Below are 21,563 nucleotides of genomic sequence, written 5' to 3'. Positions count from 1 at the left end.
TATCTATTACAATTTGTTTAGCGTCACGCCGACACAGATAGCTCTTGTGGTGACGATGGGATGGGGAGGAAGCGGCCGTGGCTTTAATTAAGGTACAGCATTCGCTTGCTGCGAAAATGGGAAACCACACAAAACCATCTTCAGGGCTGCCGACAGTGGGGTTCGAACCCACTATCTCCCGGATGGAACCATAGGATTATTATTTAGTTTCCAGGATGTCTGAGACTCTTGTTAGCTGAGCTAAAGCTAGCTCCTGGACATGTTTTCACACGTTATACGACTAAACAATTTCGTAAACTATTACTTATCACTACGTAGTCTAATTTCTGTCAACTGCTGGGGAACTGACAAGTCAACTGTTTATTAATAGGTCGATGCATACTGTTTAGCCATTGGAAGCCCAACCCTGTGAGCGCGACCTGGCAGCGCTGGATGCTAGGGATTATGCATCCCCCGGGTACACGCCCGTTGCCATGGTAACCATCTGCTTTGCGCTTAACCACCGCCAGGAAGATCGATCGGCCGGCCGGCCGGCAAGTCACGGCTACACGTTCTTTTCAGACTTCTTTCTGTGTCACTTCTCGCTACAGGTGGTATCCCCCGTGTGTCGTAACAGGCGACTAAAAGAGGCCCCAGGGGCTGTTAACCTCCCTTGGTCAACTCTCGTTCTTTTCCGATCCCGAAGGTATCAGGTCTTTCATTTTCATGCCATTCGTGGCCCTTGTCTTTCTTCACTTTTGGAAGTCTCGGGCCCTTTCCATTTTTCCCCTCTATTAACTCTGGAAAAAGCCCTACCGTACGAAAAGTAAGGTATGGTCAAAATAAAGGGAAGACACGTAAGCCTCGCGAACCTAGTACTGTCGAGGTCGGAAAAGAACAAGACTTGACCAAGAGGTCAGACACGGATGCGGATATCCGCAAAGTTAATGTCTTGACAGATACAAACTGTACGCCAGTGCGGATAATTTTGCTGATAATTTCTAAATAATGACGTTTATTGATTTTCACTTAGGTATATTCTTGTTTTTGCTTGTGGTTAGGTGACCAATGACAGTAGTGAGGGAGAACGGTGATATATAGAGCCTTGAAACCATAAAGCCGTAAAACTGACCTAAGCCTAACTGGCTCCTGCCGCAATTAATGGAAGGAGGGAAGGAGGAGATAATCCCTGATAAACATGCGACTGTAAGGTTCTGGTGCCAGGTGTCAGGCCTATTGTATTATGTTAACAGATCTATCCATTTCCATGCCTTGGGTGTAATATACTGTAGTTAAATATTTAATTATCCGCGGATAACCATTTTGCGGATGTGGAGCGAAGCGGATATTATTTTGTATATCCGCGCAGGGCTTTACAGATAGGAAATATGAAACAAAGAACGGCCATAACTGCCAGATAGCGCCACTGGTGCGGTGGTCTGGACAAGCTGGCAATGCCGTTTTGGTCAAGACCAGAAGGGTTTTTGTTTTTTTTGCTTTACGTCGCACTGACACTGATAGGTCTTACGGCGACGATGGGATAGGAAAGGGTTAGCAATGGGAAGGAAGCGTCCGTGGCCTTGATTAACGTACAGCCCCAGCATTTTGCTGTTCTGAAAATGAGAAACCACGGAAGCCAGAAGTTGATGCAAATTATGTACTACAGTACATGAATGAAGACGTCAATACGAGTGTATCCTCCCTATTAACATCTTCAACAACTTCTTCAACTTAATGGCACACTAGAAAAGAGACCTAGCGAGTATGATAATGAAAATTAACTTTTCCAAGACTTAAGTGATTTTAATTTAATTTCGTGTGGCTATTTCTAGCCGAGTGTAGCCCTTGCAAGGCAGACCCTCCAATGAGGGTGGGCGGAATCTGCCATGTTTAGGTAACTGTGTGTTATTGTGGTGGAGGATAGTGTTGTGTGTGGTGTGTGAGTTACAGGGATGTTAGGGACAGCACAAACACCCAGCCCCCGAGCCACTGGAATTAACCAATTAAGGTTAAAATCGCCGACCCGGCCGGGAATCGAACCCGGGACGCTCTGAACCGAAGCCAGTACGCTGACCATTCAGCCAACGAGTCGGACGACTTAAGTGATGAAAGTAAGATATATGTTAAGTTCGGCAGTTATTTTGCTGGAAAACAGAAAATACTGTCTGTATATATATATATATATATATATATATATATATATATATATATATATATATATATATATATATATATATATATATCTTATCCATGTTATAGCTGAAAGATTTTTCTAGATATTGTGGCAAAAGCAACAAAAACATTATAATCATACATAATTATGAAAAAATAAAACTCACTGCCGGCACTTTATGCATAACACATGTCAGACTGCTCACAGGCCACGTGGATCAACAGCTTCACAACATACACATTAACGTTTGAAGAAATAACACATCGACATCCTTTAGTCTGTAAACAAATGTGACTCTAATAATGAACCAGATATCGGAGAAAGCCACTTTTTTTTCTTTTACGAAACTGATCACAGTTTACCTGATAATAACGTAAGTGACAATAGTCGAACATTTCCTATACAACCATAACTATACTACTTAGGTCTGCTATAATCTGCTTCACTATAGCTGCTGAACATTAATATAGGTTTGTAACTAGGTTGTTTTTTATTTTATTACCGATAAGTTATGCTGCTCCAGTTTCCAAGAAATCAGCAGGAGATACGATATCTAGGTCTGTGTGGAAATAATTGTTCAATGTATCAATGCATCATTAAACATTTTTTAATTAAAGAAAATAGCAATCCTTTTTGTACGCATTATGGCATGATCAGGATAGAACTTGTTTTTAAAACAAGATTATTGGAGGCTTAAGAGTAGTTCTTACCTATATTGCTCACGGTCTTCTTTTCCTGAATTTAATCAGTTTCCACACAATAATCAGTGTCACTGTTGATATTGTAACTGAAATTTTCGAACATTAAGCGCTCTAGTTCAGAATCGTCAACAAAGTTAGCAGCCAGAACTAACGAAATTACTTCCACTTCTATAGCGCCCGCAACTTTCACTCCAAAGCCACCACAATTTGATGTCTGTGACGTCCAGAGAGAGCGCGGCATGATGCTCTAACTGAGTCTGCCATTGCTTGTTCCTACAACCCGGTCGCATGGCTGAAACTCGGAGAACTACGTTCGATTCCAGGCCGGGTCTAAGCTGTGTAACACGCACACCCACATCGCCTACACTTTCTTATCCTCCGACTGATTTGAGGGCCTCATTACACCTAGCATTTACAAAGAGTAGGCAGACCTGCGAGACTCACACACACAGGAAGAGAAGGGCGGGGTCAGAAGGACCCATCTGTGACGTAACGTTGGCTTATTGTTTCTACTTCACGCCTCCATGATCGCGAGCTGCGACACATCACTTCAGTGTTCTAAACACGAAGAAATGACTGTGAGTCTCCATGTGAAGTACAAGGACTATCACAGCGAACACTGTACCTGTCTTAACATTTCTACGAAGGGGGACAGGTCTTTCAGCTAATATCTCCTGTGTATTTATCGCCTTATCAATACGAAAAGAATGAAAATGAAAAAGTAAAATGAACGAGTAAACTATAGCAGTTAAATATAACGTGAAAATGAACAATATATCTTGCGGTAAGATTCTAGAAAAGGCTTACTTTTATTCGAACTTACAGTCTATAATCTGCAGTGTAAACGTACAGCGGCTTTCGGAACGTACTGTATTTGATCAGATAAGACCGAATTTTTATTCGCTAACTTATTTTGTGAACAGCGTCCGGCACCATGGCTAAATGGTTTGGTCACAGGGGTCTCCGGTTCGATTTCCGGCAGGGTCGGGAATTTTAACCGACACTGCTTATTTCTGTTGGTACGGGGGCTGGGTGTATGTGTCGCCTTCATCATCATTTCCTGTTCATCATGATGCGAAGGTCACCTATGGGCGTCAAATCAAGACCTACACATGGTGAGCCGAACATGTCCTCGGACACTCCCGGCACCAAAATCCATACGCCACTTTCTTTCGCGAACAGCGCCCACTCTACTGCTGTGTACGGAGCGTTGCATATATTGCAGGCTGCACCCCAAATGTTTATACAAATCTGAGTACAGAAGCGAGTAGAGCGGTAGGTGGTGGTTTCGAAACCTGTTCGGTCCGGTGGCATAATGCTCAGGGTTCGTAAGACGTCACTCGTTACAACCAAGGAGGATTCGACTAGTTTTATTGCACGAAGTCTATTTGGGTGAAGCGTGGAGAAAAATGAAAGTAAGCATTTAAATCACAATATCTTGCTCACATATCAGAGATTCTAGTGTTCAACATGTGAACTTCTGTGAACCAACGGATGTTTTTTCCTTTTGCTATTGGTTTGACGTCACATTAACACACGGCGACGGAAAGATGGGAAAGGGTACGATTTGGAAAGTAGTGGCTTGGTATGAGGGCTGCCGATACTAGGCAAAAGAAAGGGAAGGGCCATAAAAAGACGCGAAAATTAATGAAAGAATAATCTGTAGGAGCCGTGGAGTGGTGAGGAGGCGAGCAAGGAGGCAGTCATCAGTTTCCTATGACGTTCTACAATTGGGAGATCGGCTCTACGAACTATAGGTGACGGAGCTAGAACAATAGGTCACCTCTCACCCCTAACGGCACTCCACAGGTCCACGTACCTTCGAACACGGGACCCTTGAGTAAGAGGGAGGCTCGCTACCCTTATCGCCGAATAAAGCCCGTGGAATGTAAATTAATGCACCCAATGAACATCTCTGTAATTTACAAGCCACCAACTGCTATCTACATTATTAGCAACATACCCTTTATCTCCTCGTTCCCAGTACCTTCCTACCACTATCCTCACCTGCACGCGCCAGCGACAATTCTCGGTGATTTCAACTTACAACTTACAAATGCGATATCCTGACTCCACCCAACTTTCACTCCCATACAGTAAAGTCGGCCTCGAATAAGACCGATGTAAAATACAGCTGACTTCCTTTGTACATGATACTATTTATTGGTCCGTGCTATTTCATACCCTTCAGTAGGCCATCAATGTAAACAAAGGTGAACCCTCGATACTGCCTTCTCTAGATTTACCACTCCCTACTTTTAAAACCACCACTCAGACTTATTCGTCAACTAATGTCTCTCCACTGACAGCTCGGAACATACCACTTAGTCGAGCAGCTCGTCTTCTTTCTCCCAAGTCTTTCCAGCCCAAATGTTGATACATTTTAGTAACGCTACTCTTTTGCCCGAAATCACGCAAAACAAATCCAACTGCTTTTCTTTGGATTTTTCCAATTCTCGAATCAAGTAATTCTGATGAGGGTTCCACACACTGGAACCATAAATCTAGTTAGAGTATTACCAAAGACTTATATGCCCTCTCCTTTACATCCTTACTACGACCCCTAAATACTCTCATAACCATTTATTTATTTACAATCCCATTTATGTGATTAGCCCAATGTAGATATTTCCTTATATTAGCACCTAGTTTCTTACAGTGATCCCCATAAGGAATTTTCACCCCATCAACACAGTAATTAAAAATGAGAGGACTTTTCCTATTAGTAAAATTTACAACCTGACTTTTAACCCCGTTTATCATCATACCATTGCCTGCTGTCCATCTCACAACATTGTCGACCTCTGTTTGCAATTGCTCACAATCTTGTAACTTATTTATTACTCTATACAGTATAATATCATCTGCAAAAGGCCTTATCTCTGATTCCAGTTCTCTACGCATACCATTTATATACGTATATAAGAAAACAAAAAGGTACAATAATACTGCCTTGAGCAATTCCCCTCTTAATGATTACAGAATCAGATAAAGCTTCACCTATTCTAATTATTTTCTAGAAATATAGCCACCCGTTGTCTCTCTTTTGTCTAGTCCAACAGCTCTCATTTTTGCCAGTAGGCTCCATGACCTACCCTATCAAATGCCTTAGACAGGTCAATCGCTATACAGTCCAATTGACCTCCTGAATCCAGGATATCTGCTATATCTTGCTGGAATCCTACAAGTTGAGCTTCAGTTGAATAACCTTTCCTAAACCTGAACTGCCTTCTATAAAACCACTCCTTAATTTCTTAACCATGTCTAATGTATTCAGAAAGAATGCTTGTCCTGACAGCCTCTCTATGGTTTGCAAACACAGTAGTTTTCGTCCAACTTATCCTACGCCATTGATCGCAACTTCGTTTCCAAAATAAACACATCGAACATTCTTCAATTTGCATACCAAAGCCCTTTTTAGAGGTACTCTTTAGCATTAAAATCAAGCTTCTGAACTTTGAGCTGCCCAAAATGCAGGAAACGAGTGGGCATCTCCGTCCGAGATCAGGGGGTGTCTCGATCGATGAGACAGTGCACTGCGGTCAGACGACAGCGCACCTCATAAACGCAAGGAGCTCTGGTTGCTATGGTAACGGCCACACCAGATTTTTTTTCGTTTTGAAAGGGAAGCATAGAACACTGCGCGTAGTTGCTGCGAGTGAACAGCGGCCGAGCACGGTGTAGTAGCGGGTTGGTCATTTTTATTTAGCAGCATGGATATTAATAATAATAATAATAATAATAATAATAATAATAATAATAATAATAATAATAATAATAATAATAATAATAATAATAACAGAATAAGAAAGAAGTAAGTAAGGACCTGGATACACAGGATAAAGATCCCCAAAGGCGTGAGAAGAACTGGCGTTCGGGTCACGTAGCTCTCAGCTTTCACTCAGGATATATTGGGTTCGAACCCTATTGTCGACTGCCCCACGGTAGCTCGAAGAAAGACGGTAGATGTCACGAGACGGATGTGCAGTAGACTGCCGCGGTCGTGACGTCACTGGACCGTCCCCTCCATTACACTACGCATTGTTTGGCGCGCTCATATCAGTCTAATTCTTTGGTGTCAGTGATTTCACTCAAGCAGTGAAGTTCGGTGCATTGTTATTCGTCTGCGTTCTGTATATTGTTTCTTTAATTATCTAATTAATTTCGAGGTTTGCGAATGTTTTGAAAGTCGTGAACTTGTGCTTATCGTTCGTAAGGGAAGTGAATTCCAGTGTATATGTCGTGTGTGTGCTGTTAAAATGCCGGACTGTGCGATTGCAGGCTGTACAAACCATCCTAACAACGCAAAGAATCGTAAGTTGTCCTTTTATAGATTCCAAAAAGACCCAACTCTACACGAACAATGGGTACATTTTTGCAAAAGAAAATATGCTTTCAACTCTAAAATCGCACATATATGCTCCGAACATTTTTTGTCCTCTGATTTTGAAATACAGTAGATTTACAATCTGAACTGCTAGGCCTTCCCCCTACGTGCTCGCTTATTGAAAAAAGGAATAGTTCCTTCCGAAAACATTCCCACGTTTTCTGCATCAATAGAAAATTTAGAGAGAAATACACGCGCCGAAAGGCGGGATTGTAAATAGTTCTAGAATCGCTAATAAGCAAATCTGTAGAAATATCCTGTGAGCTTGATGACCTTTACCACGAAGAACAAATTAACGAACAGTTACGCCAAAAGAAAGACAACTTGCCCTTGAAGTGTGAACTAGCTTGTGTGATGGTCGAAAATGAATTAAAAGAAATAATAAAATTACTTACTGAAGATCTAAAAGGAGCCCAAACCAAAATAACGAAATTGGAGGCAATTTTAAAGAACTATGAGGAATTTTTTAATGTCAAAAACAATGTTTACTAAATGAAAGTGCATGAACTGGTCACCTGAAGATGTAGTCAAAGTAGTTAGAATTTGGTGTATCTCCAAAAAAGCTTTGACATATATTAGGGAAACTCTAAAATATCCTCTTCCTAGTGAAACAATAACACGGCAGTTGTCAAAATTTTCAACTCTATCTAGGTTTTGGGATATCAGTTTCAACGTTCAAAAGGGTCAAGCAAATATTATTAACGATAATTTTAAAAGAGATGTTGTGATAAGCTTTGACGAGATGAAATTTAAATTTGATATATATCGTGTTGACGAAAGTATTAGTAAAATAAATCTAGATATAAAAATACTAAATCAATATACATTAAGTCATAATTTACTATTAAATGAAAACAAAACTTTAGCTATTTTTCTAGGATATCGATAACATTTATCAAATCTTTTCAACAGGGACATTCCTCCAGTAATTGTAAACGGTTCCGCAGTCAAGTATCAGGAATGTGTTACGTATTTAGGTATTCTAATGGATAACACTTTATCCTGGACCTTCCACGCCAAGCATTTGGTCAAGAAAGTGTCTGGTATGTTGCATCAGTTTCGACGAAACTTGCCGTATCTTCCTTTTTTGGTGAGAAAGATGTTGATCCAAACTATGGTATTTCCTATTTTAGATAACGACGTTGTAATTTACAGCGACCGGGCGAGTTGGGCGTGCGGTTAGGAGCGCGCAGCTGTGAGCTCGCATCCGGGAGATAGTGGGCTCGAATCCCACTGTCGGCAGCCCTGAAGACGGTTTTCCGTGGTTTCCCATTTTCACACCAGGTAAATGCTAGGGCTATACCTTAATTAAGGCCATGGCCGCTTCCTTCCCATTCCTAGGCCTTTCCCGTCTCATCGTCGCCATAAGACCTGTCTGTGCCGGTGCGACGTAAAGCAAAATAACAACAAAAGCAAAATCTAATGTTCCCTCATATTTGACCAAGTCCTTTGTTCAGATGAGTCAAAAGCATGATCAGGACAACAGGTTTACAGCTAACACCCTTCAGGCTCCACAGCATCGTACAGTAAAGTGCAGTAAGTCGTTCATTGTCACTGCCTCTCAATTATACAATGATCTTAAACTATATGAAATAGAGCAAAGTAGTGTCGGAACTCAGAAAAATGTCTTAAATACCGCTACCTTTCCACTTATTAAGCCATGTGAGTGAGTTTTCACCAAATTAATTAAATAGTACGAAATATCATAATGTCCTAGATACTTTTTAGATGCTCAGATTCTCAATTCATCCTCGGCATAAAATTCTTAGGTTTCTCTTATGTCTTTTCTTTCTTGTTAGTATAGTCTATGTTTATGAAATGGTAAAAATATTATTGTAATCTCTTAGATGTTTAGTTTTTAATCTTATTCTTATACCCTCAGTAGGAAAATGTACCTTACACTTTTTATTACACTGTGCATATTAATTGGTACATTTAAGTTAAAGTGGCAATTAGCCAAAGGGACGTCTGGTCCTACTTGTAATTAACTTTAAATAAATATATTTGTATAGTGTCGAAGATGTATTTAGAGGACCTCATGTAAATGTGCAGGTTATTATAATAAGAAGTGTAACTGGTAAATGGAAACAGCCTGTTTACTATCAGTTCGACCAGACCATCACTACTGATTTATTGTATGAAACTGTAAAACTTGTTGAGGAAACAGGATTTCGCCTAAGGGCTTTTGTGAGTCATATGGGTGGTTCCAACCGAAAGTTAGGCATCGACCTGGGAATAAGTCCAGAGAAGTCTTCCATAAAAAATCCATGTACTGATGAACGTGTGATTTGGGCGTTTTGGAACGTTCCTCACATCCTTAAGTTAATAAGAAACCATTTGTTAGACCAAGGATACACGCTTGCATCTTGAAAAACGGTTACTAAAGACATCTTTGTAGACTTAGTACAGTACCAGAAAATTGGGGACTTAAAATTCACGTACAAAATAACCGAACAACATTTGCTAGTAACTGCTAGTGAAAGACAAAAGGTATAGAAGCTGCTGAACTTCTCTCTGGCACTGTGGCTAAGGCTATATCGTATATTTTTCCGGGGAATGAACATGTAGTACAATTTATTGAAACTGTTAATGATGGATTTGATGTTCTTAATAACAGAATCCCTCATCATCCAACAAACAAGTTCAAAACTTCTTACGAAACAAGTTTAGAGGAACAGGACGTTATCCCCAATAAAATGTTCGACCTGTTTACATCAGCAAAAGTTATTGGAAAGACTGACTTACTACCTTTCAAATAGGCTGTATGGTTTCCATCCGTAGTTCGCAGGGAGTATTTTGAAACCTAAAATCTGAAGGATATCAATATCTAGTAGCATGAAATGTAATCAAGATGTTTCAGAGTCATATTTTTTTTTATGATCCGGGACTTAGGTCGGTTTTATGACCACCGCCTGCCTACAACAGTTACCCAAAGAATAAAGTCCCTATTACTGAGCAAAAGTGCATATGGCATAACTAAAACTGTAAACTTCAACAGGGCAGAGTGTGAAACATTAACTGTAGATGTCCTCGACCGAGTAGACTGTGCTGTTACTAATGACACCATAGAATCAGTCGAAACTAACTTGGAAATTTTTGATTCAGAGTACGAAGACTAATTGTATAGTTGACTCATTAATAGATCAGTTTACTGAGCAGCACAATCTCGAAGATTGCTTAAATGAAAATAAGGACTTATTGAAAATGTTGGCGGGGTATATTGCATACCGAGTTACAAAAAAATGGAATCAGCACTAGCTTCATCTACGGAGGAAGAACTGGAAAATGCGATAATATTATGAACTCTGACTGGATCTCGGCTTTGTCTAGAGGAGACCTAATGAATCCATCTCCCCAGTGGTTCGGTACCATTTGCGAACTAGAAAAAGATTTCCAAAGGTTCCACGGAAATGGTCTAAGGAACTGCCCACGAGTGATGAAGGAACTGGTAAATATTATCAGACCTAAGTATAGTCAAGTCGATGACTTCGCTGTTACGTGTTTTGTGAGAACTCGTTCATTTATTAGAATGAAAGAACTGAATAAAAAGAGAGCACTCAAGAGGTCAGTGAATGAAAGCCGGACTACGGATGCGCATGCTGACGATGTACGGAAAAAATTCGAAGAAGATGAACAAAATTAAGTCCTGAAAGGTAGTCTTAAATTGATAGTAATGTTATTTAGTTATGTATATTTATTATTATTATTATTATTATTATTATTATTATTATTATTATTATTAATTTTTGTTAGTAATAAAAAAACAATAATGTTAGTTTTTTTTTGCTAGGGGCTTTACGTCGCACCGACACAGATAGGTCTTATGGCGACGATGGGATGGGAAAGGCCTAGGAGTTGGAAGGAAGCGGCCGTGGTCTTAATTAAGGTACAGCCCCAGCATTTGCCTGGTGTGAAAATGGGAAACCACGGAAAACCATTTTCAGGGCTGCCGATAGTGGGATTCGAACCTACTATCTCCCGGATGCAAGCTCACAGCCGCGCGCCTCTACGCGCACGGCCAACTCGCCCGGTAATAATGTTAGTACAGTACTTACTATTTTCAGGAAAAGTAACAACATGCAGTATTTAATCTTGTGTATATTATTTACACTCTTTCGGTTAATATATCTTGATTGTTAAGCTTTGGTTTATTTAATCTTTACGTGTATAGGGCACTTACTTTAAATTCTTTCAAGTAATTGGGAACTATAAATACTAAAATTTCTGCTGTATAATAATTTCGTATGGCTATTTCTAGCCGAGTGCAGCCCTTTTAAGGCAGACCCTCCGATGAGGTTGGGCGGGATCTGCCACGTGTAGGTAACTGCGTGTTATTCTGGTGGAAGATAGTGTAATGTGTCGTGTGTGAGTTGCAGGGATGTTGGGACAGCACAAACACCCAGCCTCCGGATCACTGGAATTAACCAATGAAGGTTAAAATCCCCAACCCGGCCGGGAATCGAACCTGGGACCCTCTGAACCGAAGCCCAGTACGCTAACCATTCAGCCAACGAGTCGGAAAATTTCTGGTGTATTGGAACATTCAAAAATATTTTTTAGATTTTTCTGGCTTTTAAAGTAGGTCTGCAATATTCACGAAAGCACACAAACAAAATAATAAAAATAACGGTTGTATGCAATACCTTAGTGGTTGTCGTGTGAAAATATTATATTACAACGTACTAAACGTATTTGCGATAATGAAGATAAGCGGGACGCTCGGCACACTGATTTGCAGTAACTTAACAGCGATTGGCAGACTAGAGTCCGCTGACGTCACATGCTCGTGGCCGGCTGCGCGTGACGCCTACCGTCTCTCTTTAGCTACCGTGGACTGCCCTGAGGACGGTTTTCCGTCGTTTCCCATTTTCACACCAGGCCGCTTACTTGCCTCTCCTAGCGTTTTCCTATCGTATGGTCGCCGTAAGACCTATCTGTGTCGGTGCGACATAAAAGAAAATAACTGGCGCAATGTGGTCTAAGAGGCCGAAACAATATATTTTTAAAAATAATACAAAAAGGAGCACACCTTATGGCACCAAAGGGTGGTGGTGGTGGTGATTATTGTTTTAAGAGGAAGTACAACTATGCACCATATACAACTATGCACCATACTCTTATATAACACTAATCCGAGAGACAAAATCGAAGGGATCCGGCACTTCGAAAAATGACGGAATCGGCCAAACAAAGACAAAGGCCACGAAGGGCGTGAAAATGAAAGACTCCCTAGGCCTTGAATGCCCTAACACCGTCGGGGTAGGAAAAGAACAAGAGCTGACCTAGAGAGGTCGGATAGGATAGATGAAAGTGATGAGCCTGGCACAAGTAAGTGGAAGCAATGGCAGGACTCAGCTAAGGGACTCCTGGTCGCCAATCCAGTCTCCCCAGTTCAGAGCCCTTGGGGCTGGCACTAGAGATCTACCAAGCTAACACATTCTACCATCATTTGTGACTGCGGCCCGATTGTCAACATAAATACCCTTGATTGCCTGTAATAACTTACTCCTAATTCCCTTATCGTTCAGTACGCCTAAAGGCCTGCCGATTACGAGGTGACGTGTAATCAGCGCGACAAACTCTCTCGAACGTTATACTTGGCGTTCTAGACCGGGGCCGCTATCTCACCGTGAGATAGCTCAACTACAGCCGAATGGACCTCGAACCTGCCATCAGATCGGGATACACATCCCTGACCTGGCCGGGAATCAGGCAAATTTGCTACGACTGGACCATCGGGACGGCAATAATAATAATAATAATAATAATAATAATAATAATAATAATAATAATAATAATAATAATAATAATAATAATAATAATAATAATAATAATAATAATTGTCTTTACGCCATGTGGTTTTTGGAGATGCGAAGAGTCAGAATTTTCTTTTTTTTAAAGTTTTTTGCACTGGTAAATTTACGTATACGAGGCTGGTGGGCTGAGGCAGGATCGAACCCAACATGACGTGCTCAGAAAACTAGGGCTCTAGTATCTCAGCTACTATCTATCTATACAATGGATATCAAAACTTGAGGAGTATATTCCTCGCACAGCGAGAAGGAAATGTATAATAACTGCAATCCGACAGCGTGTAACGCTAGCCGGAACACACTGTTCACGTATGAGGTGAAATGTTGAAAGCGAACTCCTTCTGCCAGTACTGAACACGATATAAAAAAACTTTTCCTTTTGCGAAAATCTAATGATGATAAATCTGTCTCTCGGTCATGGCCACTGTTGCTAATTTCAGATGACATATTTTTGTCAAAACGCTTTCTGACAGGCTGCCCACAATGCGCGTACGGAGACCTGGTTCATCACTAGAGTTCGGAGTTGTAGGTAGTGATAGTTTGGAATGCAAACGTTCTGCACTGAATAACAAGAATACTACAGTATATCCCTCGCAATGGTTACGCTGTGAGGTTTGCCTAACATGAGAGGTACAACCTACTGGAACCCCTAGGCTTTATGTTAGGGTGGGTTTCCACTTGATATTAACTTGGAGAGTAACTTTCGATATCCGCTCTCAGGTTGCTGTCCATTTGAGAGTTAATTTCGGCCCGAATAACTATCGAGAGTACCCGGCGAGTCCCTCGCCAAGATAGCTTTCGCGAGTTCTCGTCACACCCTGTCCACTTGCGCACCTGTAGAGAGTGGAGAGTAGTCGAAATGTTATCACACTACTACTGACAAGTCGCAGCAGCTGTGATTATTCTATGTAAAAAAGAAAAAAAGAAAAATCTATTTTGGTAATTGCCATCTGTCCCGCTACCGCTTTTTCTGTTTTTCATTTTTGTTCAATTCTTGAGATACCTTAAACAATAGAGACCACCACATTAGTGATTAAATATTGTATATATATACCGGGCGAGTTGGCCGTGCGTGTAGAGGCGCGCGGCTGTGAGTTTGCATCCGGGAGATAGGTTCGAATCCCACTATCGGCAGCCCTGAAAATGGTTTTCCGTGGTTTCCCATTTTCACACCAGGCAAATGCTGGGGCTGTACCTTAATTAAGGCCACGGCCGCTTCCTTCCAACTCCTAGGCCTTTCCTATCCCATCGTCGCCATAAGACCTATCTGTGTCGGTGCGACGTAAAGCCCCTAGCAAAAAAAAAATATTGTATATATGTATTACACTGACTGACAGAGCAAATGCAACACCAAGAAGGAGTGGTCAGAACTTTATGCCAATTGCAGGGTAGACTGACGTCACTGAGGTATGTTCATGATGTGAAATGCGCCGCTGTGCTGCGCACGTAGCGAACGATAAATGGGACACGGCGTTGGCGAATGGCCCACTTCGTACCGTGATTTCTCAGCCGACAGTCATTGTAGAACGTGTTGTCGTGTGCCACAGGACACGTGTATAGCTAAGAATGCCAGGCCGCCGTCAACGGAGGCATTTCCAGCAGACAGACGACTTTACGAGGGGTATGGTGATCGGGCTGAGAAGGGCAGGTTGGTCGCTTCGTCAAATCGCAGCCGATACCCATAGGGATGTGTCCACGGTGCAGCGCCTGTGGCGAAGATGGTTGGCGCAGGGACATGTGGCACGTGCGAGGGGTGCAGGCGCAGCCCGAGTGACGTCAGCACGCGAGGATCGGCGCATCCGCCGCCAAGCGGTGGCAGCCCCGCACGCCACGTCAACCGCCATTCTTCAGCATGTGCAAGACACCCTGGCTGTTCCAATATCGACCAGAACAATTTCCCGTCGATTGGTTGAAGGAGGCCTGCACTCCCGGCGTCCGCTCAGAAGACTACCATTGACTCCACAGCATAGACGTGCACGCCTGGCATGGTACCGGGCTAGAGCGACTTGGATGAGGGAATGGCGGAACGTCGTGTTCTCCGATGAGTCACGCTTCTGTTCTGTCAGTGATAGTCACCGCAGACGAGTGTGGCGTCGGCGTGGAGAAAGGTCAAATCCGGCAGTAACTGTGGAGCGCCCTACCGCTAAACAACGCGGCATCATGGTTTGGGGCGCTATTGCGTATGATTCCACGTCACCTCTAGTGCGTATTCAAGGCACGTTAAATGCCCACCGCTACGTGCAGCATGTGCTGCGGCCGGTGGCACTCCCGTACCTTCAGGGGCTGCCCAATGCTCTGTTTCAGCAGGATAATGCCCGCCCACACACTGCTCGCATCTCCCAACAGGCTCTACGAGGTGTACAGATGCTTCCGTGGCCAGCGTACTCTCCGGATCTCTCACCAATCGAACACGTGTGGGATCTCATTGGACGCCGTTTGCAAACTCTGCCCCAGCCTCGTACGGACGACCAACTGTGGCAAATGGTTGACAGAGAATGGAGAACCATCCCTCAGGACACCATCCGCACTCTTATTGACTCTGTACCTCGACGTGTTTCTGCGTGCATCGCCGCTCGCGGTGGTCCTACATCCTACTGAATCGATGCCGTGCGCATTGTGTAACCTGCATATCGGTTTGAAATAAACATCAATTATTCGTCCGTGCCGTCTCTGTTTTTTCCCCAACTTTCATCCCTTTCGAACCACTCCTTCTTGGTGTTGCATTTGCTCTGTCAGTCAGTGTATATTATATACTTATTATAACAATAACCAGGCTACAATCATTACAATATATTTATTTCCATGAAAATTGGTGTGGTTATAATAAAATATAAACTAACAATTTACTCTTAATTCACTTTTATTAAACTGATTTAAGTTACTTGATTCCTTAAGTTGTGAAGTTTCGTTTGAACTTCAGCTCCGGAACACGAAAACTTCACTCCTATTTCTCTAAAGTTGTATGTTTCTTCACTCTGTCACGGTAATCGGTACATTTCACAATGAAAATCCACAGCCTGTTTCCAGTCATTTGACCGGGTCAGGGATGGAATGAATGAAGCCCCATCTAGCGGCGAGGATAGGAAGTGTGCCGGCTGACGAAGCCTGTCGCATTCCTCTGGGGCAATTATTAATGAATGACAGATGAAATGATGTTGGAGAGTGTTGCTGGAATGAAATATGACAGGGAAAACGGAGTACCCGGAGAAAAACCTGTCCCGCCTCCACTTTGTCCAGCACAAACCTCACATGGAGTGACCGGGATTTGAACCACCGCACCCAGCGGTAATAGGTTGGCGCTCTGCCGCCTGAGCCACAGCACAAAATTTCTCTACTTTCATACATTCCAATTAATAGTTTTGTTTAATCCAGTGACCAATTTTTAGTCATCTTGAAATTGAAATTAGAACTAAGCTCTCGATAGCTTCGCCATAATTCGAACACAGTTCGTATCTGGAGAGCTAATCTCCGAGAGGGCCGGGCAGTACGTGCCGACTAGCGAGCACGTTGAGACAAGTTAGCTCTCGGAGAGTTGCGAGCGAATTTCCGATAGTTGCTCTCGGCACTGTGTCCATTGGCGAGTAACAGCTATCGAGAGGTTCTCGCCAGTATTTACTCTCAAGTGTACGGGCACCTTTACTCTCACTGCATTACGGAACGCCGGCGTCGATGACACGTCCTATGGGTTCGAACTCACTATCTTCCGGATGCAAGCTCACAGCTGCGCACCCCTAACCACACGGCCAACTCGCCCGGTATATTTTTTTTCGGGGGTAACATTCATATTTGTTGCGTAGAGGTAATTGCACGGCAGAGTAGTCCTACTACTGCTTTCTTCTGTGATGATGACCGACGCGATCATGGGTGTAAAGTCATAACCCAAAAACCAAAACCAAACACCATGGCACTACAGCCCTTGAAAGGCCTTGGCATACCAAGAGACATTTGCTCAGCCCGAAGGCCGGCAGATTACGAGGTGTCGTGTGGTCAGCACGACGAATCCTCTCGGCCGTTATTCTTGACTTTCTACACCGGGGCCGCTATCTCACCGTCAGATAGCTCCCCAATTCTAATCACGTAGGCTGAGTTGACCTCGAACCAGCCCTCAGGTCCAGGTAAAAATCCCTGACCTGGCCGGGAATCGAACCCGGGCCCTCCGCGTAAGAGGCAGGCATGTTACCCCTACACCACGGGGCCGGCAAAGTCATAGCCCACAAGGGACAAATTGCACCATGATATAAAATGATCTTTCGGGGTTAGAAACCCTGAGAGTTGTAATTAATATCGAAGCTGAGGCTTCGCCCTCGTTTGACTGTTTAAATTCCACGAGGGATTTCCTCTCTCTTGCTACAATCTTAGAGCTTGCGAGTCAAAGAGTTTGACTGTGCTACTCAAAGCGAGTTGCATTTAATTCATTATACCATTGTAAATATTTTGAACTCGAACTCCTCAGGTTGTAAAATTCCTTAATTAATCTATGTAAATTCTAGAGCGTCCCAGCTTTTGTCAGATAATTGAAACTACCTTCCCATCTGCGACATTTGTTAATTGTTTCGTATTAATAAACTTCAAATGTGATATTGTTCACTCTCCACTCAGCGGAAGTAAGCACATACATGCGAGTAACATCGTCTCACCTTGTTGGGCTGGACGTGCCATGAACGGCGCTTCCCCTGCCTCTGCAAAGTGTTCAATTCCGGGAGCATCTCGGATCCCACGGGACTGTCTCCTATCAGCTGGCCAGTGTCATACACTCCCACCAGTAGCCGCAGCCTGTTCCCGGGGCAGATCCCCTGCCGCCCCCGAAGTGAACACAGCCACCAACCTTCCAGTCCAGACGTGTTCTGTTCCAGCACCGTGAGGAGATCGCCCTTGCGGAACGCCAGTTCGTCCGGAGATTCGGCGATGTTGTCGTAGAGGGCGCGGGCTACGCAGTGCTGCAACATAACAAAGAGAACAATACAAACAAACTGACACTTCTTCCATTTTTCCTCTATATACAGTGTTAAGAATTTCTGAATTCCGTAGGTCTGTTCCTTGAAATAAGAATCACAATCACTGAAACTTTTTTACATTAAAATTTGCCTTACGTCCCACCAATACAGATAAGTTTTATGGCAACGATGGGACAGGATTAGGGCTAGGAGTCGGAAGGAAGCAGCCGTGGCCGTAATTAAGGTACAGCCCCCCAGCATTTTCCTTGTGTAAAAATGGTAAACTAAGGATAACCATCTTCAGGGCTGCCGACAATGAGGTGCGAACCTAACCGGACGGGCAACTCTCACGGTCACACCTGAAACAGTTCCCGGATTTATAGAGCTTGGTTTAATCCGGCCCCATGGCTGAATTGTCAGCGCAATGGACTTCGTTTCAGAGGCCCACGGTTCAATTCCCAGGCAGACCGAGGATTTTAGCCTTATTTGGACATTCCTCTGCCTCCGTGACTGAATATTTCTCTTCATTCACAGAGACCACACTACCAGCCACCACAGAAAATAACACTAGCCTTCTGAGCTGAAGATAGTGGGTTCAATCCTGGGTCAGTTCGCTGCTCAAATACGTCAGTCTCGTCTAAGGCTGGGGCGTAAAGCAATAACATTATTACTATTATTATATGTGCAAATAAGCCCATTAGGACTACGCAAAGTACTTAATAATAATGGTACTGTTTTTAGGTCCCACTAACTACATTTTAACGGTATTGGGACACGCCGAGCTGCCGGAATTTGGTCCCGCGGGAGTCTTTTAAGTGCTAGTAAATCTACCGACACGAGTCTGACGTATATGAGCACCTTCAAATACCACCGGACTGAGTCAGGATCGAACCTGCCAAGTTGAGGTCAGAAGGCCAGCGCTCTACCGCCTGAGCCACTCAGCCCAGTGCAAAGTACTTATAGGCGTGCATTTGCCTTCTTTGTGCCCATATTTCTCTCATTCTTTTACTGTGGTCTTCCTTCTTGTTTTCATACTACGTTTTTCCAGTCTTCCTCTTTGGTCTTTCCTCTTGGTCAATTTGCCACTTGTGAATTTTGGATCTGAATATTACCCTGTTCTGGACATCTGCTGCTGTAATTGCTGCCTGTTTCTAATCGCTTTTGATTTCGCCAATCCACTTCCTTGTGTCTGTTTTGGCTTTACTCCTTTTTTCATAGAATTCGACTATTTGTTCCGTAAGTCCGTCTGGTTGCATTCTTTAATATGACCATAGAATCTTAGCTTGCGTTTTCTAATGTCACTGTGAATATTTGCGTATTATTTGATTCCCGGTCTGCCTCTAAGTGGATGTTATCCGTTGGTGAGTTTTGGTTTTGGATTTGGATTTTGCGTTCCTTTTTCTCAATGTTCTCAATGACTGCTTTTCTGTTCAAAATTAGCGTCTGCAACCAGAATGTCTTTACATTCTGGTTTAATGACTGTATTATAATGTCGTAGTTTTGTGTGCTTGGAGATACATTTTTTGTTATAGATTTTTTTTGTTTACTCGATGAAATGAAATGGCGTATGGCTTCTAGTGCCAGAAGTGCCCAAGGGCATGTTCGGCTCGCCAGGTGCAGGTCAATTTTATTTGACTCCCGTAGGCGATCTGCGCGCCGTTATGAGAATGAAATGATGATGAAGACAACACAGACTCAGCCCCCCTGCGAGAGGAATTAACCAATGATGGTTAAAATCCCCGACCCTGCCGGGAATCGAACCCGGACCCCTGTGACCAAAGACCAGCACACTAACCATTTAGCCGTGGAGCCCAACGGTTTACTCGATATGCAGTTTCGATCTTTCGGTATCTAATTTATTGGCTTTTGTTTCGAGTCCATTCTCCTGAAATGATTCATCAAGATACCTAAATTGTTATACTCGTTTAATTTTGCCATATTTTGTGTTCATGAATTTTGGTGCTTGTTTGTTGTAGGTCATGTATTCTGTCTTTTCAAAGGATATCTGAAGGCCGACTTATACCGCAATTTCTTTCAGGAATTCAATCTGATTTTGGGCTCATAAAATATCTCGGGTTAATACTGCTAGGTCGTCCGCAAATGCATGGCAATCTATCGCTAGCTTTCCCCTGCCCAAGTGTTTGTTTTCCGGCCATGCGGTGTAGGGGTAGCGTGCCTGCCTCTTACCTGGAGGCCGCGGGTTCGATTCCAGGCCAGGTCAGGGATTTTTACCTGCATCTGAGGGCTCGTTCGAGGTCCACTCAGCCTACATGATTACAATTGAGGAGCTATTTGACTGTGAGATAGCGGCCGAGGTCTAGAAAACCAAGAATAACGGCCGAGATGATTCGTCGTGCTGACGACACGGCGCCTCGTAATCGGCGGCCTGCCGGCTGAGTAGCGGTCGCTTGGTAGACCAAGTCCCTTCGGAGCTGTTGCGCCAGGGGTTTTGGTTTGTTTTGTTTAAGTGATTGGCTGGCGAATTTTGAGGACCAATTTATTTTTTATTTGTTTTACAATTTGCTTTACGTCGCACCGGCACAGATATGTCTTAGGGCGTCGATGGGAGAGGAAAGGTCTAGGCGTGGGAAGGTATCAGCCGTGGCCTTAATTAAGATACAGCCCCAGCAGTTGCCTGGTATGAAAATAGGAAATCATGGAAAAGCATTTTCAGGGATGCTGACAGTGAGGCTCGAACCCTCTATCTGCCGGATGCAAGCTCACAGCTGCGGGCCCCTAACCGTATGGCCAACTCGCTCAGTGGACCAGTTTCTGTTTGCGCCATTATTATTATTATTATTATTATTATTATTATTATTATTATTATTATTATTATTATTATTATTATTATTATTATAAGAGCTGACGTCAGAAGGGGCATGCACATCTGCCACGTGGAAGCCTGATGCAGCGCTTGTAAGTTGGACCTGCAGTACAAAGTGTATCAATGAACCTCGTGCCGAGCCCCTGTCATGTCAGCTACCCATCGAGCAGCATTGAGTGCGGACAGCCGTACATTCAGGAGCTAGACGTAGCGAGGTTGTACATTCTCCCGTCTCCAAAGTGAGTTGCATCCACTGTTTCCTCACATTGTAATTATTAGACGTCATTCTGCTAGTCCACGTTTCGCAACAAAACCCTCCTTTCGTAATCCTCGGATATGCTCGACTTTCTACAGTGAAAAACTAAACAGTGCGAAGGAAGGAAGCAAGCCAGTTTCGCCCACATGGGAGAGAGACATACTGCTAGTGATTGTCATGACGTCATCAACACGCTCTCCAAGGCTGACTCAAGTTCCACGTAAAGCTCGCGTTATCACATACTCTGAATGCTAAGTGTCTAAGTCGCTTCCTAAGACGTTCAAATTCTTACTGTAAGAGCTATTTTTAATTCGTGATCACAAACGTCTCGTTCTGTTTTCCAAGTCTCTGCCCTCCAGGGATATACGATAATTTTGAGACCGGTACGATGTACCAGTACGATAACATACGATCATTTTCATTCCTCGCCCATAATTTAATCATTGTGAGATCTTTTCTTCTTCTCGCCCTTAGTCCTGTGTCAACTCCTTGGTTG

At 43.2% G+C, this 21,563-nt stretch overlaps 1 protein-coding gene across 2 annotated transcripts in view; it reads right to left on the bottom strand.

Annotated features, from left to right (window-relative positions):
• Positions 1-21,563, bottom strand: part of p130CAS (Serine_rich_CAS and FAT-like_CAS_C domain-containing protein p130CAS) — a 202,600-nt gene that overhangs the window by 20,277 nt on the left and 160,760 nt on the right. For both annotated transcript variants that reach the window (XM_067146668.2, XM_067146669.2), the window contains exon 2: positions 17,691-17,990. In XM_067146668.2, coding sequence (XP_067002769.1) covers positions 17,691-17,990 — 300 coding nt within the window. The remainder of the gene's footprint in view (positions 1-17,690; positions 17,991-21,563) is intronic.

Source organism: Anabrus simplex, chromosome 1 (assembly GCF_040414725.1).
Source record: "Anabrus simplex isolate iqAnaSimp1 chromosome 1, ASM4041472v1, whole genome shotgun sequence".
Classification (NCBI taxonomy): Eukaryota; Metazoa; Arthropoda; class Insecta; order Orthoptera; family Tettigoniidae; genus Anabrus; species Anabrus simplex.
This window is presented reverse-complemented; position numbering and strand designations above follow the sequence as displayed.